We start from the raw sequence: 16918 nt of genomic DNA, 5'->3' as shown, positions 1-16918 counted from the left end.
GTTCTTGTGGGTTTTTTTTCTTCCCGTTTTGTGTTACATGTCTTGTCCGTTTTAATCTCACACCTTTGGCATTTTTTTATTAGGATGACCTCGTAGTTTGCTCCCTTCTCCCTTCTTTTAGAACAACCAACGAACAATAACTTTTTTTCCAAATTCACACGTACTTCAGACATTTTACTAGTAGTTTTTTTATGTGTTAGTTTGTAAAACATTTCTTTGTAGATAAATTTATAAAAAAGTGCAAAGTAAAACAATTTTTTAAAAAATATGTCTTATTGAATCTTCCAGTGGCTTTTAATTCAGTATGTGACTGCTACAACTGCGTTAATAAATTGTTTAAGAAAATTATACAGTTGATTTCACCATGATATTCCTTATCACATCTACATTTTCCTTTAGCAATATTTTATCATTTACTTACAGATATTCTTTTATGGAACCTTTAATTTAGATAATCTTAACTGGTTTTATTTCATGTGATCTCTCATGAGAGGTTCCCTGGGATGTGACTTTAAGTGGAGATGTATCGTTCACTCTGGAGCTGGATGTACACTCTCATGTAACTTTCCAGCAATTTAATGTGTGTCCAGGACTGTGACATGAATCTGGACCCCCCATTTTTTGTGGGTGATGCTCTTTACCAAACGATTTAATTAGATAGATAAAATGTCTACTCACCAAGCAGCAGCAGAATGTACATATAAAGGAAGGTTGTGTGTGTGTTCTGCCAGCACTTGGTGAATACATTTTTGTCCATCCAATTAAATTATTTTGTCAAAAATATATTCTTTATCAAATGAACAATTCAGTTATGGCTAATAGTGTCAGTCTCTCAATAAATCAGTTTACTTTCTGAACTCCACATTGTTTCCCCTGCACACCTTGCTGGACTCGCACACATGCCAGCACTAAGCCATTATCTGTAATTCCATATCTCCTTGTGGTGCTGTTCCTGCAGTGAATACAAGAAAACCTCTGCAGAGTTTAGAAGGTAGGAGAGAGTTGCCAACAGACTAAAACTGTTAGGTGGGCCACGAGACGTACCTGGATAAGTTAGTCAGTAAGAAGGCAAGAGGTTTAAGGTACACACTTCGTTTCAATTTTGACAGTTTCACTGTCATTGAAATTTTGAGAATGCATGTCTGTCATTAAATTACTTTTTAGAGCATCATAATGTGAACTGTGTTTATTGGGTTGTAGCTAATAAGACTGTTTGTGAGGAGGATAATTCATTCTCTATCTGGCATGTTACTTAAGTTAATATTCCCTGTTTGGTGGTACCATATGATGAATGCACAAAAAGTTTCATATGGTTCTGGCTTTGAGTACAGGAACTGTGAGGTTTCTTGAATTGGAAAAAAAGGGGTATGTGGGGAGACAATCGCCTCTCAACCTTGAGATGAGCAATGCATTCAATACTTGAGTGGGTTCGAGGCAAAATTATCATTGCTGTCCAGATGAAAGGACTCCTGTTACATCACAGTTATATCAGGCTTACACAAACACATTGAGCTTTATTTAAGTGTACTCATAAGCCCTTAGTGAAACCCAATGATATATACATATAAATTTGGTTTGTCAGCACAAAGCCAACCTTCAAAGAGATCATAAGGGACTAGTTCTCCTGAAAGTGTCTTAAGAAAAGTAATCCTTGTGTCAGAGTGTTTTAATAAAGCAACAATGGAAGCTGTTTGAGGAAGTGTGCCTCTTTTATATATAAAAGGGTGTAAAAGATCTTGGAAGAACTTCACTGATTTCCAAGAGTCTTGATAATGAAACGCTTCTCATGGAAACTTCCATTTCCTACCAGCTTGATGAAAGGTAACCACGTTGTGGGATATTTGATTGCAGTAGAGTTGTGCAGCATCTTGGACTACTGAAAACAATATTACAGAAACAGTGAGAGTGCTACTCACCATATAGAGGAGATGTTGAGTTCCAGACAGGCATAACAAGAAGACTGCTATAGGTTCAAGATTTCAACGAAAAGATCTTCTTTGTTGTAACTGCGACCATTCCGGTTGTGGGGTGGCCGAGAAAGTGCGGCGGGACCAAAATGGAGAGCGGCTCGTGAACAAATTAACGAACGGAAAGGACAGACATGAAACAACGACGGACGATGGAGAGAGACCTTACGAAGACAACACGCAAGAAGCAACGGAGTGATAGAGACAATCAAACGAATCCAAGACGTCCACTAATAATGAAAACAAAGAGTGGTAAACATGCTGTCTGTTGTTGAGGCGATGTGTCAAGACTCACACAATGATTAGACTCGCTGGCTGAGCGAGAGGCAGGTGCTTAAATACCCTATCGGGGGCGCCGCTCCACTGGAACCACGTGTTCCGCTGTGGCGCCCTCACGCTAAATATGGGCCAGGACACGCGCACTGCCACAGCTTATGGCGCGATGGTGCAGAGACCTCTAGGAGTCTTCAACATCCATGATGTCTGGCAGGAATTCAAATTCCGTGACGTATTGTACCAGGTCCCTGCCCCCTGAAACTTGTGTGTAGGGGTGGAAATGCCCCAGACAGTGCTGAGGTGGACGGCAGTGGGGAGAGGAGCTGGGCTCATCAACCACTATTGGCGGGGAGAAAGGGACGCACCAGGTATCCATGAGAGCCAATCCAGAGTCCAGGGCAGGGGAGGGAGCCGCCGATCCATACAGGGGCAGAGAGGGCCGGCGGCAGGCCCGCAGGGAGATGGCAACCAGGGGCCGGGACTGTGACTCGAGGACCATGTCTACACCCGAAGGAGATAGGGGAAGAGGTGGTGGGCACGAGTCCTGCGGGGGCACGTGGGTGGAGCTGATTATGATGGTGGTGCTCCAACCCTTTTGACGTCTGCACTGGTGTCACACGCCGCCCTTGGGCCGTGACGACCGTGGTGGGTGTCCAACCCGCCTTGCGCCCATACTCGCGGGCCAACATGGCCATGCCAGGGGCATACCACTGCTAGGGCTGGGAGTGGGAGTGGGTGTGAGAGGGGGATGGTGTCAGCTAATGGAGCAGGGTCCGTGGCTGTCTCCCATGAAGGAGCTCTGCCGGTCTGTGTCCGCCAATTGGCGTAGTCCGATAGGTGCTCAAAAACAGGGTGAGGTCCGACGTGGTTGGAGATATGACGTCTGCCTTTGTCAACTGTTGTTTAAAAGTGCGGACAAGTCTCTCCATCGCGCCATTGGACGAAGGGTGGAAAGGGGGACTACGGATATGTTTGATACCGTTGGCCTGACAGAAGTTGTGGAAGGAGGATGACGTGAATTGGGGACCAACGTGTATGGCAGGCCCCCAATGGTGAGAACCTGGGGCAGGGCCGAGAGTAGCCTCTGTGGTGGTGGAAGCCATGCGGGCAACATATGGGTATTTGGAGTAGGCATCAATGATGAGTAACCACATGGACCCCAAAAACGGGGTTATGGATGCAATCTCAGGGCCGGCAAGGCATAGGCCAGGGTGCATACGACTGAGGGGGGCTTGCCTGGTGACGTGCACACAGTGCACCCACGGACCAGGCGCTCAATATTGCCATTGATGCCGAGCCAGTACATGTGCCGGTGAACCAATACTTTCATATGGGACATACCCCAGTGCCCGCAGTGTAACAAACTGAGCACCCGAAGCCGCAATTGCGGAGGGATGACCACCTGATGGGTATCTCACTCCATGGCCAACAGAAGGACATAATTTATCGTGGAGAGCCTGTGGGACAGGTGGTGCCAGGGGCTGAAATTGGACTGCATCCGACGAGTAACATAGGAGGGCCACCCGTGGACCACGCAGTGGAGAACCTGCCGCAAGACATGGTTGTGGCGGGTAGCCATAGCAATGTGAGCAGCCATAAGAGGCAGACCGTCCAGTGCATCCCGGCGGTTGAATCAACGTGTAACCAGAGGACCTCCTGTTGGTCAAAGGCAGGATCAGGGCCTGCTGGGAGATGTGACAAAGCATCTGCATTAGCATGGTGGGCGGTGGGCTTATACCAGATGGTGTAAGCATAATTATGTAAAAACATTGCCCAGTGCTGGAGACGTTGAGCAGTCCGCTCTGGAAGGTGAGAGTGGGGTCCGAAAAGTGTAACAAAGGGTTTATGGTCTGTCTGGAGGGTGAAATTTGCCTCAAAGAGATAGGTGTGAAATTTTTGGATGGCGAACACGATCGCCAGGGCCTCCTTTTCAATCTAGGAGTAGTTCCGTTGCGCTGGGGTCAAGCATAAGCAATGGGCTGTTTGGAGCCATCGATACACGGTGCGCGAGGACGGCCCCAATGCTGTATGCCAACGAATCGGCCGCCACAACCAAGGGGTGGTCCGGAGAGAAGGGAGTAAGGCAACGGGCGGACTTCAGCATCGCCTTTAAACGGAGAAAAGCCTGGTAACAGGCAGGAGTCCAATCGAAAGGTACCCCTTTTCGATCCAAGTGATTGAGGGGTTGAGCAACATAGGCAGCCTGGGGCAAGAACTTTACGTAATAAGTAACCTCACCCAAATGCCATCTTTGCTGAGCCAGTGGCCTAAGTATTGCAGAGCGTGAAGTAAGGAGCTGAGTTTTTGCAAATGTTCCTGGCGGGAATGCCCGGTGATCAAGGTATCATCCAGATAATTCGCACAGGCGGGGATAGGCTGTGTGAGCTGCTCCAGGAATCGCTGGAAAATGGCCGGCGCCAAAAAGACACCAAAAGGAATGCGCTTATACAGTCCAAAAGGTGTGTTGATAGCCATGATGTTTTGAGATGCGGCATCCAAGGGCAACTGGTGGTATGCCTCAGCCAGGTCGATCTTTGAAAAATACTCTTCCATGGCAAGCTTGGTGAGAAGGTCTTCCTGTCGGGGAATGGGGCAAGTGTCAACGAGGGACTGAGCATTGACTGTAGTGCCGAAGTCCCCAAACAGCCAAAGGGACCCAGGCACTGTAAGTTACAGGCTCCAGAATACCAGCGGCCTGGAGCCGATGAAGTTCCTGCTTGACCATCACCGGAAGGGGCTGGGCCCGGAAAAAGTGAGGCTGTGCATCTGGCGGTAGGGTGATGTGCGCCTGAAAGCCGGAAGCACATCTGAGATCGGTTGCAAACAATGACGCAAAAGCGGAGCACTGATCGTCTAAGTCCTGAAAAGGAACAGCTGTGGAAACGACCTTAACTTCTTCGGAAATTGAAAAGCCAAACAGTTGAAACTCATCCAGGCCAAAAATATTCAAAGCCAACGAATGGTCGACTACAAAGAGGGTAAGAAGCTGGGGAACACACTTGTACGTCGCCTGGGCGACGAACTGCCCACGAAGGGGAATGGAACCATCTCCATAGGCGACCAAATGGCGAGAGTGAGGTGACAACTCAGGAGAGCCCAGCCAGGTATATGTCGCCATATTAATCAGGGAGACGGTGGCCCCAGTGTCGAGCTGAAAACTGACATCCTCAGTGAAAAGGGGGAGCATGAGGAAAATCTTCCGTGCTGACAGGTCATCCTGTGGGATGACCGATTGCAAAACAGGGACTGTATCTTGAGGCCCAGGAGGGGCAGGACTGGAGCAAGTCGAGCGACTATGACAAACTGATCGGATGTGGCCTTCCTTGTTGCATATTGTGCACATTTTCCAGCGGTGGGGACCATCAGCCCATGAATGTGCAGTAAGGCACTGTGGGCTAGATGGACGTGGGCCGTGCAACTGGCGAAGAGGGGCGACCGGAGGCACCGATGCCATAGAGACGTCGGACAACGAGGAATCCCAATGGTGCTGGCCTCTGTCGGCCGGGCCATCTCAACGTTGCAAGGGCAGAACCCGCCATGACGCCACGATTGCCGCCACCTGCAGTTGTGCCATAAGACGCTCGTTAGCTGCTTGAGCAATTTCAAAGGAGTGGGAAATGCGGATAATCTCTTCCAAGGAGGGGTTGTTGAGTTTCAACGCTGCAGTACGGACCTCAGGATTGGGAGCCAGCTGAACCACCACATCCCGGATCAGGGAGTCTGCACATGAAGCCTTACACTGCTGATTGGTGCACATAAAATCACATTGACGGCTGAGACCCTGCTAGTCCGTGACCCAGGAACAGTACGATTGGCCAGGCTCTTTATGGTACTGGTGGAGCTCCAGCTGAGAGGTGACCACATGGTACCGTTGGGAATAATAGTTTGTCAGCAAAAGGCATATCTCCTGAAAAGAGAGAGCCACAGGATCGGGCAACGGTGCCAACTTGCAGAGAAGAAAGAACGTGTCTGAGGAGTCCCAAGACAAAAACAACGGCTGCTGCAAGGAGTTGTGTGTGACTTGAAAAACTGTGAAATGTTGTTTCAGCCAATGTAAGTAGGTTTCGCAGTCCTCTGTAGCGTCATTGAAGGGTGGAAATGACGACGGACATGGGAAAACATCGGACACCCGAGGACTCGGCAGTTGTTGTGGTAATGCATCCCGGGCATCGACTTTGTCCGTTAGCAACTGCAGCAACTGTTGTGAGATGTCTAACTGGAGCTGCTGCTGCTGCATGAGCTGCTGCTGTTGCTCCAGAAGACAGACCAACTTTACCTCAATGCTAGCAACTACCACCGTTTACCTCGTCACCAAAGATGTTGTAACCCGTAGTAACCACGACCATTCTGGTCGCGGGGTGGCTGAGAAAGCGCGGTGGGACCAAAACGGAGAGCGCCCTGTGAACAGTCAAATGAATGGAAAGGACGGACACGAAATGACGACGGACGATGGCGAGAGACCTTACGATGAAGGCCATTTGGATGAAAGCTTAAATGTACAGCAGCAGTCTTTTCATTGTACCTGTCTGTGAATCGGTGTCTCCTCAGTATGGTGAGTAGCAGTCTACACTTTTCATAATAGTGTTATTATTCCTTTCTGGAATTTACATTGTTTGACTTACTGAAAAGATAGTTTCAAAATCAGATGACACGTGGGTTTCAACATAGGGATTTAATGGAGCTTGAATGTACAAAGTATAGTGGAGAAAGCCAGCGGTGAACCAGAGGAAACAGTAATATTTAAAGTAACTTCAACTCACAACATCTCACAGGAAACATTAAAGCTGAATTGTGGGCCAGTGGATATGACCATTATTCTGCATGCAGTAACATAAATGACTGAAGTGTACTCATACTTGGGTTGACGTGTAAAAGTCAACTAATCTGTATGAATCATGTGTAAGCACCCATGAGGAGATTGCATTGTATTTGTTTCCACCCAGTGTGAAGCATGGAGTCATTCTGAAGGAGGATTTAATTCATGAGCTGAAAGGAAACAAAAAAAAAAGTATCTTAAGTTGAGGCAGGGAAAATGTAAATCATTTGATCCTCCAGAATGTGCAATATCTTTCGTCTCAGCTCTCAAGTAGTAGTAAAAAAAAAAAAAAAAGGGTTTGGTTATATTAGATCATCATCACATCTAAAATATTGTGAAGATGATAGCTACCATCCTTGTCATATTTTATAAGGGACTTCAGAAAGTAAGTTACACATTATTATGGCAGGACAAGTAACTTTTATTGAATGCTGCCCAACACTTCAAAGTGACACAGGTACATCATACTATTTTTCAGCATTGTAACCAAGTCTCTGTGTAAACATCAGTCAGAACGTTCTTCCAATCATTCAGGCAGAGATTGCCTGGGCATTGAGTGCAGTGTCACTGCCAATGGGCTTCCTCCCTTTATCAGCGTCACTCATGTATATGTGGCATTATTGACATCATTTTGCTATGGATGTATGTGACATTACATTTGGTCCATGTGTGAGTTTGTGTGAAATTTAGACATTTTGCCCCCAAGAAATGTATTGTTCCATCTATTTCATTTTGGATTATACTTCCAGTTGCTATGCCATTCACTGCCATACTGTGATGTGCTTGTTATTGATACTGCTGCAGAATCCTATATTCTGGAAATAATACACCACTCTTGTTGCACAGTGGTTTTATCATGGGACAACATGTGTAATTTACTTTGTGAAGTCCCTGCGTAGATCTTAACCCCTCAACCTGGGAACCTATGTACATACTCTTGGGCTAGGAGTGTCTGAACTAGTAGTAACTCAACCCTGAACTCACCAGTTGCAGCCTCACCAATAAAAATGTGTTGCTCTGCCATCTGTTGATACCCATACTCAAGGACACTCCTTTCCCCACTTTCTCTGTGGCTTTATAAGTCAGCCACGTTTTACCTAATGTGACAATGCTAAGTGACATAAAGCTGCAAAATGATCACAGTAATATTCTTCATTCCTTTACTTCTCATTTGTTATTGTTAACTCTTCCTTGTTTATTTTTTGTCTTGTTAGTCCTTCTTTATTGATTTATTTTATACAAACCTCTCATTTCCATTTGTGAATAAGAACTATCTAGATACATTCCTGATTCACTGTGTTGCTTTCACCACTTGTTGTTCTGTGTGTTGGAACCTGTCACTTCACTAACTGACTACATAGGCAGTGTGAGCTCCACCATGCCCACCTTGAGAGCCAAGCAATCCCCTTATATCATCGTGGCACCCAAATATTGGATATCTACTGGCAGCCAAGGGTCTTCTTGGTGATCGATCCCTGACCATCGTATCTGTACTCCATCCGTTTGATCTATCTTATTAAAAAATGTGTTGTTGGGCAACTGTCACACAATTGTGGTAAATAAAAAATCTTGTCCCTTCCAGGCTGATCTAAATGTTCATTCATGGAAGATTCCCTTTCTACAAATTCTTTCAATGTTGTGTTATTTCTCTGGTAGTTAAGTCCATTCAGTAATGCAATTTATACATCTGTTAGTACAGAAGTACTGGTCATAGCAAAAGCAAATGCTTGTTTGAACTAATATTAACTATTCATTTCATTATGTATAAATACTCCCCAGTTTTCAGCTCTGCCATTCCCATTGTTTGAAACAAACTGAATTTTTGGTAACACACCTTTGAAACACTGAATGAAAACAGTGATTTGCAGATTTGCTAATGGTTCAAATGATGTGATATGACTTATTTTAATCAAAACATCCTGTGGACTGGCCAAGACAAATACCGCCTTTGAAATGGTGATACCATCACTTTCTTCCAACCCCAAATCCCCCTCCCACCACCGCCAAAACTATTTCTGGAAATTCTAAAAGTAGACCTCATATCCTTCGAGCTTCCAGAGATATTGTCCCATCCTTGATTACCTGTCTGTGGTGAAGGTGGCAATACAGAATTGGGGCAAATGGAACAGAGTCAGTCAGCAGTCTATTTTAATTGTGACGACGTTTGTCATAGCAATTAAAATTTTATTGACCCTGAAATGAACCACAGTGCAGTGCTAATTATTTCTTCATTTGAAAATAATGTGTGCTTTTTGCTCTGCAGCTTTTAAATATTTGTTAAAAAAACATCTTGTTAACCCATAAACTGCCTGTAAAATATTGCTTTGCCAGACACAGAGCCCATCGTCAGTGGGATCTGAGACACAGGACAAATAAAAATTTGTATGCATGTCGATAGCTACAGCATAACATTAAACAATGGAAAATCCAGGATAGAATGTGACAATATTATGAAAAGAAAGTTGCTACTCACCATATAGCAGAGACACTGAGTCGTAGATAGGTACAACAAAAAGACTGTCATAAATATAGGTTTCAGCCAGTAAGGGCTTTGTCAAAATTAGATCTCACACACACACACACACACACACACACACACACACACACGTGTTCTCCACTATATGGTGAGTAGCAACTTTCCTTCTCATAATATTGTTTCCTGCATGTTTATCACATCATGTCAAAAGTACAGGGTGTCCATAAATGTTTACCCTGATAACAAAACACTCTCTCTTGGATACAGTAAATGAAGCCTGTGTTATACTACATACACCTCTACTCATTAAGTTTTGAACCTTACATAAACATTTAATACAGGTAATATACATAAACATTTAAATCACTTCAACATACACACCACTGGTAACATGCAAAATATCAAGCAGATATTCAATATCCTGCCATAAATTGTGCAAAATGTCTGGTGTGATTGTGCTAGTGGCATCTGTGATGCATTATTGCAATGTAACAATATCAGGAACTGCTGTTTTGTACACTGTACATTTTACGTGCCCCCAAAGAAATAAATCTGATGGGGTAACGTCAGGTGATCTCAGGGGCTATGAAGCTGGGCTGTCTCGGCCAGTCCACCTGTTGGGGAAGGTTCCATTAACAAAATAGCTGACTTCTAGAGCCAAATGAGGGAGAGCACCATCTTGCTGAAAGTGATAAGTGCCATGCACATCCTGTACCTGGGGAATAGTATAATTCACCATGTCTAGGTAAACATATCCACCTACATTCCTTTCAGGAAAGAAAATTGGGCCAATCTCTCAATCACACTTTACCCCACACCACACATTAACCTTTGCATTGAAATCATTGTCCTCATCCAAATTGTTCAGCGTGTATGTCTATGAAAAACTGTTCACATTTTGGATGATCAACTGGTTGTAATGTCTGAACAATTTGGAACTTGCATGCATGCAATTTAAGACATTTTTGAACCACTTTATGCACTGTACTTGAAGCTATGGCAAAGCTTGTCTAATTGATAGTCTGCCACTGCTTGTTCATTTCTGAACTGACTCTATTGCAAAAAAAGTTTCCATGCATGTTCTGATTAACTTGACATCCACTTATTTCTCTCCATAATGGGACACAAACTTCTGCTGTGTGGTAATCGGTGATTTGGTTTTTGCTAGCCACATAACACATTGAGCTTTCTCCTGGGGCAAAAGCCAGTTTTACGATATAGCTCACGCAGTGCGCCTTGTGGCATGAAAATGTTGAAGGAGACGCAGCCATACGGAAACGTGATGGGTTCTGTAGTAGGCCTGTTACAAAAAACAAGTGTTACCATCATAAACATAATTAATATTTAATATTGAAGTCAGGGTAAACATCTATGGACACCCTGTGTTTGAAGACCAAGGATCTCAACATACACTACTGGCCATTAAAATTGCTACACCAAAAAGAAATGCAGATGATAAACGGGTGTTCATTGGACAAATATATTATAGTAGAACTGACATGTGATGACATTTTCACACTATTTGGGTGCATAGATCCTGAGAAATCAGTGCCCAGAACAACCACCTCTGGCCGTAATAAAGGCCTTGATACGCCTGGGCATTGAGTCAAACAGAGCTTAGATGGCTTGTACAGGTGCAGCTGCCCATGCAGCTTCAACACGATACCACAGTTCATCAAGAGTAGTGACTGGCGTATTGTGATCAGCCAGTTGCTCAGCCATGATTGACCAGACATTTTCAGTTAGTGAGAGACCTGGAGAATGTGCTGGCCAGGGTAGCAGTAGAACATTTTCTGTATCCAGAAAGGCCTGTACAGGACCTGCAACATGCGGTAGTGCATTATCCTGCTGAAATGTAGGGTTCCGCAGGGATCGAATGAAGGGTAGAGCCACGGGTTGTAACACATCTGAAATGTAACGTCCACTGTTCAAAGTGCTGTCAATGCGAACAAGAGGTGACCGAGACGTGTAACCAATGGCACCCCATACCATCACGCTGGGTGATACGCCAGTATGGCGATGATGAATACATGCTTCCAATGTGCGTTCGCCGCGATGTCGCCAAACACGAATGCGACCATCATGATGCTGTAAACAGAACCTGGATTCATCCGAAAAAATGACGTTTTGCCGTTCGTGCACCCAGGTTCGTCGTTGAGTACACCATCGCATGCGCTCCTGTCTGTGATGCAGCGTCTAGGGTAACCGCAGCCATGGTCTCAGAGCTGATATTCCAAGCTGCTGCAAACGTCGTTGAACTGTTCATGCAGATGGTTGCTATCTTGCAAATGTCCCCATCTGTTGACTCAGGGATCAAGGCGTGGCTGCACTATCTGTTACAGCCATGCGGATAAGATGCCTGTCATCTCGACTGCTAGTGATACGAGGCTGTTGGGATCCCGCACGGCGTATTACCCTCCTGAACCCAGCAGATTCCATATTCTGCTAACAGTCAACCAATGTGAGCAGCAATGTCGCGATATGATAAACCGCAATCGCAATAGGCTACAATCCGACCATTATGAAAGTCGGAAATGTGATGGTACGCATTTCTCCTCCGCACATGAGGCATCACAACAACGTTTCACCAGGCAACGCTGGTCAACTGCTGTTTGTGTATGAGAAATTGGTTGGAAACTTTCCTCCTGTCAGCACGTTGTAGGTGTCGCCACCGGTGCTGACCTTGTGTGAATGCTCTGGAAAGCTAATCATTTGCATATCACAGCATCTTCTTCCTGTCAGTTAAATTTTGCATCTGTAGCACGTCATCTTCGTGGTGTAGCAATTTTAATGGCCACTAGTGTACTTTCTATAGCAAGTTTGTCACTTGTCATACAAAGTAGATAATTCTGCAGTGAATTCCTGTGATCTCAACTTGATTATAGAAGCACTGCATATTATGCAATAGTGCAATTAAACATCAAAGTAATAGCTTCTATGTGACATGAATATTTGGCTGGTTACACATACTTATAAAGTTAGCCTCATACTCAGACTTTTTGGTGAGGCTCATATCAGTTGTCGGTGCCTGATGTCCAATGTGCTGTCTGTGCCATAATCACTGGAATCCATACTATTATTATCTGCCAGTGAATTGAATTCTCATTAAACTCTCACAAGTAAAGTATTTGTTTCTGTCTTTTTTGCAATCTATGCCCATTCTGGTTTTGGATTAATTGTGTTTCAAGGAGAACTTCAACAGAATATAAATAATGGACTGAGTAAAAGTAACAACTTGCCTTGTAGTTGAGTGGTCGGATAAGGAGCAAGTCAGGGTATATGTTACTGAAGAGGACCAAGTTTTAGAAACTGTGTTATTAGTTAACTGTTGCAAACTGTTTTTGCTTAATCAGGCTATAGTAAAAATGTCGTATGACCTCAGATCTGTTTACAGTGAATTTGTCTTGTGTTTAACTAGAATCTTTTGTTCTTTAAGTCTGATGCTGGAGTAAGTTATAGGAGGAGTGACCCATGGATTACAACAACCCAATAAATTATGATTTTTGCTATCTACCTTTGCCCAAGATTGTAAATTGTTTATACTTTTCTTACCATCTATCTGTATTTACCCATTCTCATGCTTTTGCTTAGCTCCTAATGAAGGAATGTTGGATTTGAAAGCTAATGTTTTATATCTATTTGTATATGCCATCTGTGTTACAATAATGTGTATTCTGCATTGTTTATTGCTCTGCCACTATGAGTTTTCTTCTTTATTTTTCAGAGTACGTGTTCACACTCGACAATCCAACAGATGGATATTGATAACACAGTTAGTAGAAGATTAAACAGTAGCCAGTTGTAAGTACAGTAAACTTCATTCTTTTAATAGCAAAATAACAATTAAAAATAAGAGTTACATGCTTAAGACTTCAGTAAAATCCTATATAGTTCTAAGTATGTTGTATTGCTGTGGTTAAAGAATACATCAACAATCGTGAAAAGTTAGCAGATCTAATTATAACAAAGTTACAAGTGTACTTCAACTACAAGGACAGGGATCTAGAAGGAGGAGAGCTTAAAGATTTCTTCACGCAAATAATGTCTGTACAAAAGATAACATTATTTGAATGTTTAATCATGGTTAGCAAAATAGTACACTACGTTTCAGAAAAAATATCTATATTGTTGGGTTCTGCAAAAGTATTTGTACTTCCAGATGGTTAGAATTTAGTCTTATGGTTCTGTTTTTGCTTAGAACTCTGTGATAACATTTCTGGACTGCATAATTATACAGCTGAATTGATTTGTGAGTGCAATTGATGTTGCATTCTTGCATCCAAAATGACTTGATTTCATCTTCATTTCGACTGCTTCTCTTGTAATTTCTGAGTCTCAAAATCTTGATCTCATTGTATTTGTGTTATTACAATTCATTTCATGACAAAGAGATATTCAGTGTTCAACACTGACTTATATATTACAGAATCGTAGCTGCACAAGCGCGGTGATGCCTGTTATCTGGCGGTCAATGGCAACTGCTGAAACGAACCTTTTTCTAACAGGTCACAGGAAAATATTGTGAATTGTGGTTTGAAAAGCATTACTTTCAAATTAAATTTCCTTTTATGCAAGATGAACTATGTGCGAGAATGTATGATGAATTTCTTAAATCACAGAGCATTTGACTCTCATTTAAAAATCAACTCTTTACAGATGACCATTTAGAATAATTTCAAGCCCAGAAGATAGACATTTATGCTGTTGTTAAAAATTTTACTGGCACATTTGTGTGATGTATCGTAAAGTTTAACACGCCCAAAAAACATCAACATTATATGTGAAAACTTAGCTTCTCTTGAAGCTTATTAATCTTTGGGACCAATATTAAATGTGCAAACTTTTCTTTCCTTGTAGCAACACTATGTATATTAATTTAAACCATTAACTTTTCCTATTTGCGTCTTCGCGCTACTTAACAGTGATGTTGCTATTGGCTGACTGCATCACATGTCCTATGATCTGAATATCCGCTGTCGTCATCTGGCGAGATCACGTGACATGAGCTATGACTGGCTTACAAAAGTGCATTGCAATCTTGATTTCAATGCTTGGGAATGTAACATGCGCTGTTTGGTGGAATTTGAATTTATACTTTCATAATACAAAAATATGCAGTGTACATGTTGGTGCACATAAGACATCTTTCCAAAAAGTGTTTTGTTCCAACAGTTTCGTTTTATAAAGTGCCAGGAAATTCTACGCCAGTGTATAAAACCATAACCAATCAAAGGATTGATAAGTTTTACAGTTCCAAGGAAAAGTATACTGTTACTCAACATGGAAAAAGTGTATTTTGACCCATGAGAAAATGTATTTTTAACTGGGAAATCCAGGAAAAATTTGGAAATTTTTTTTCCTTGTCCTTGTGTACACCCTGTTACATCCACTATAACATCATAAATTTTTATTCCATTTTAGAGATCCAGCTCAAAGTAGACTTAGTCCTTCTTGAAATCTTCCACAGAGTAGTAGCATCTTTCAATTAGAAAATCACATAACTCGCTTTTTAAAATATTTATCTTCATGTTTTTTATGTCACATCCTTTTATTTTGTTGTGAATTTTCATGGCTATGTACTGAGCACACAGCTTATGTGATGTGAGGTCTGCAAAAAGTTTTCTTTTTGTCTTGTGTTGTATTGAGTGTTTAATTTTTTTAAATAGATCAGAGCTGCCGTGTAGGAAAAGAATCACCTTAAAGATGTGTAAAGAGGTGACAATTAATACTTTTAGGTCTTTAAATGACGCACTGTGCTATGTAGTGCACATGTTATGAATGATTCTTTTTTGTAACTTTAAAATTTGTGTAACGTTTCCTGAGTTTCCCCAAAACATTATATCATATCTAATTACAGATTCATAGTAGTTGTAGTATGCTATTTACCTGGTGTCCATATGAGCAAATGCGAGGCTATTTAATTTATTTGCTAGATATTCCAACTCAAATTTCTGTCTAAGTTCATTCCTAGAAATCTGACTGAGTCAAGTTCTTCCATTTTTTGATTATTGTGAGCAATACAGATTTCTTTAGTTTTTGACTGTTTGGTTTTAAAACTCATCATGTGGATTTCTGAAATCTTTAGCATTAAGCCATTTAGACAGAACCATGTTTCCAAGTTACTTAACGTATTCATGACACTCTGTGGTATATTATTGAAAATGGTTCAAATGGCTCTGAGCACCATTAGACTTAGCATCTGAGGTCATCAGTCCCCTAGAACTTAGAACTACTTAAACCTAAGGAACCTAAGAACATCACACACATCCATGCCCGAGGCAGGTATATTATCAGAAGTTCCATTTTCAATAAAGGCAGAAGTATCACCAGCAAACAAGGTTAGATGAATGTTTATATTGAGAGGCAAGTCATTTGCTTGGAACAGGAATAAAATTGGTCTAAGAACTGAACATTGAGGAGCACCTTGTGACACAGATTTCCACTCTGCGAAGTAATCTGCTCCAATTGATGTGGTTATTACCCTTTATTTCCTCTCTGTGAGATACGATTCAAACCATTTCAAAGCAATATCCCTTATTCCATACCTGTTGAGTTTGAAAAGCAGCAGGACATGGTTTACAGTGTTGAATGCTTTTGTAAGATAACAGGATATTTCTGCAACTTGAGTTTCTGTATCTAACTGATGAAGTAATTTTTTTGACAAATTCATTTATCACATGTACTATGTTTGTACGTCGTCAGAAGCCAAATTGGTTATTTGAAATGATATCATATTGTGTGACGAAGCTTTCTACCTGTAAAGCAGCAAATTTTTCAAATATTTCTGATATGACTGGAAGAACAGAAGTGGGGCGATAATTTCCAATATCATCTTGTGAACCTTTTCTAACATTGGTTTTATTTCCACATATTTCAAGAGGTGAAGGAAGTAACCTTCCTCAGATGATTTGTTTATTGTGTGTGAGAGAGAGGATGAGCTATTATGTTGTAAACTTTTTTAATTACTTTGGTGGTTATCCCATCCCAACCTGCAGAATACTTGTCTTTTAAGGAGAGTATGACATTTTCAACAAATTTTGTTGAGACTGTGTTGAATTTTTTAAGATATTCACTGAAATTACTTTTCAATCCAAACTATTTACTTCCTGCTCATAATTTGCTGCATCTAAATCAGATTTTGCCACATTTATGAAGTGCTCATTGAAGCACTTAGATATTTGACTGGGCTGTACAACAGATTTTAGGTAAGTTTGATTTGTTAAATGCCTTGTTTGTAATTTTTGATGCCTAGTTCAGACTTAACTACAGACCGGACTGCCCTTGTTTTATTTTTTTGCCTAGAATGAATTTATTATTTGTCATTTGTTTTAAAACTTTCACATTAAAAAAAATAGTTCCTAACATATTTTACAATATCAGGAT

General features: G+C 42.0%; 1 protein-coding gene across 1 annotated transcript in view; it reads left to right on the top strand.

The window, feature by feature from the left end:
* LOC126251929 (endothelin-converting enzyme homolog) overlaps positions 1-16918 on the top strand; it is a 630006-nt gene that overhangs the window by 606463 nt on the left and 6625 nt on the right. Inside the window, exon 15 of the mRNA XM_049952681.1 lies at positions 13260-13336. Within this exon, the coding sequence (XP_049808638.1) occupies positions 13260-13336 (77 nt within the window). The remainder of the gene's footprint in view (positions 1-13259; positions 13337-16918) is intronic.

Source organism: Schistocerca nitens, chromosome 4 (genome assembly GCF_023898315.1).
Source record: "Schistocerca nitens isolate TAMUIC-IGC-003100 chromosome 4, iqSchNite1.1, whole genome shotgun sequence".
Taxonomy (NCBI): Eukaryota; Metazoa; Arthropoda; class Insecta; order Orthoptera; family Acrididae; genus Schistocerca; species Schistocerca nitens.
Note: the sequence above shows the minus strand (reverse complement) of the source record. Positions and strands in the feature narration are given on the sequence as shown.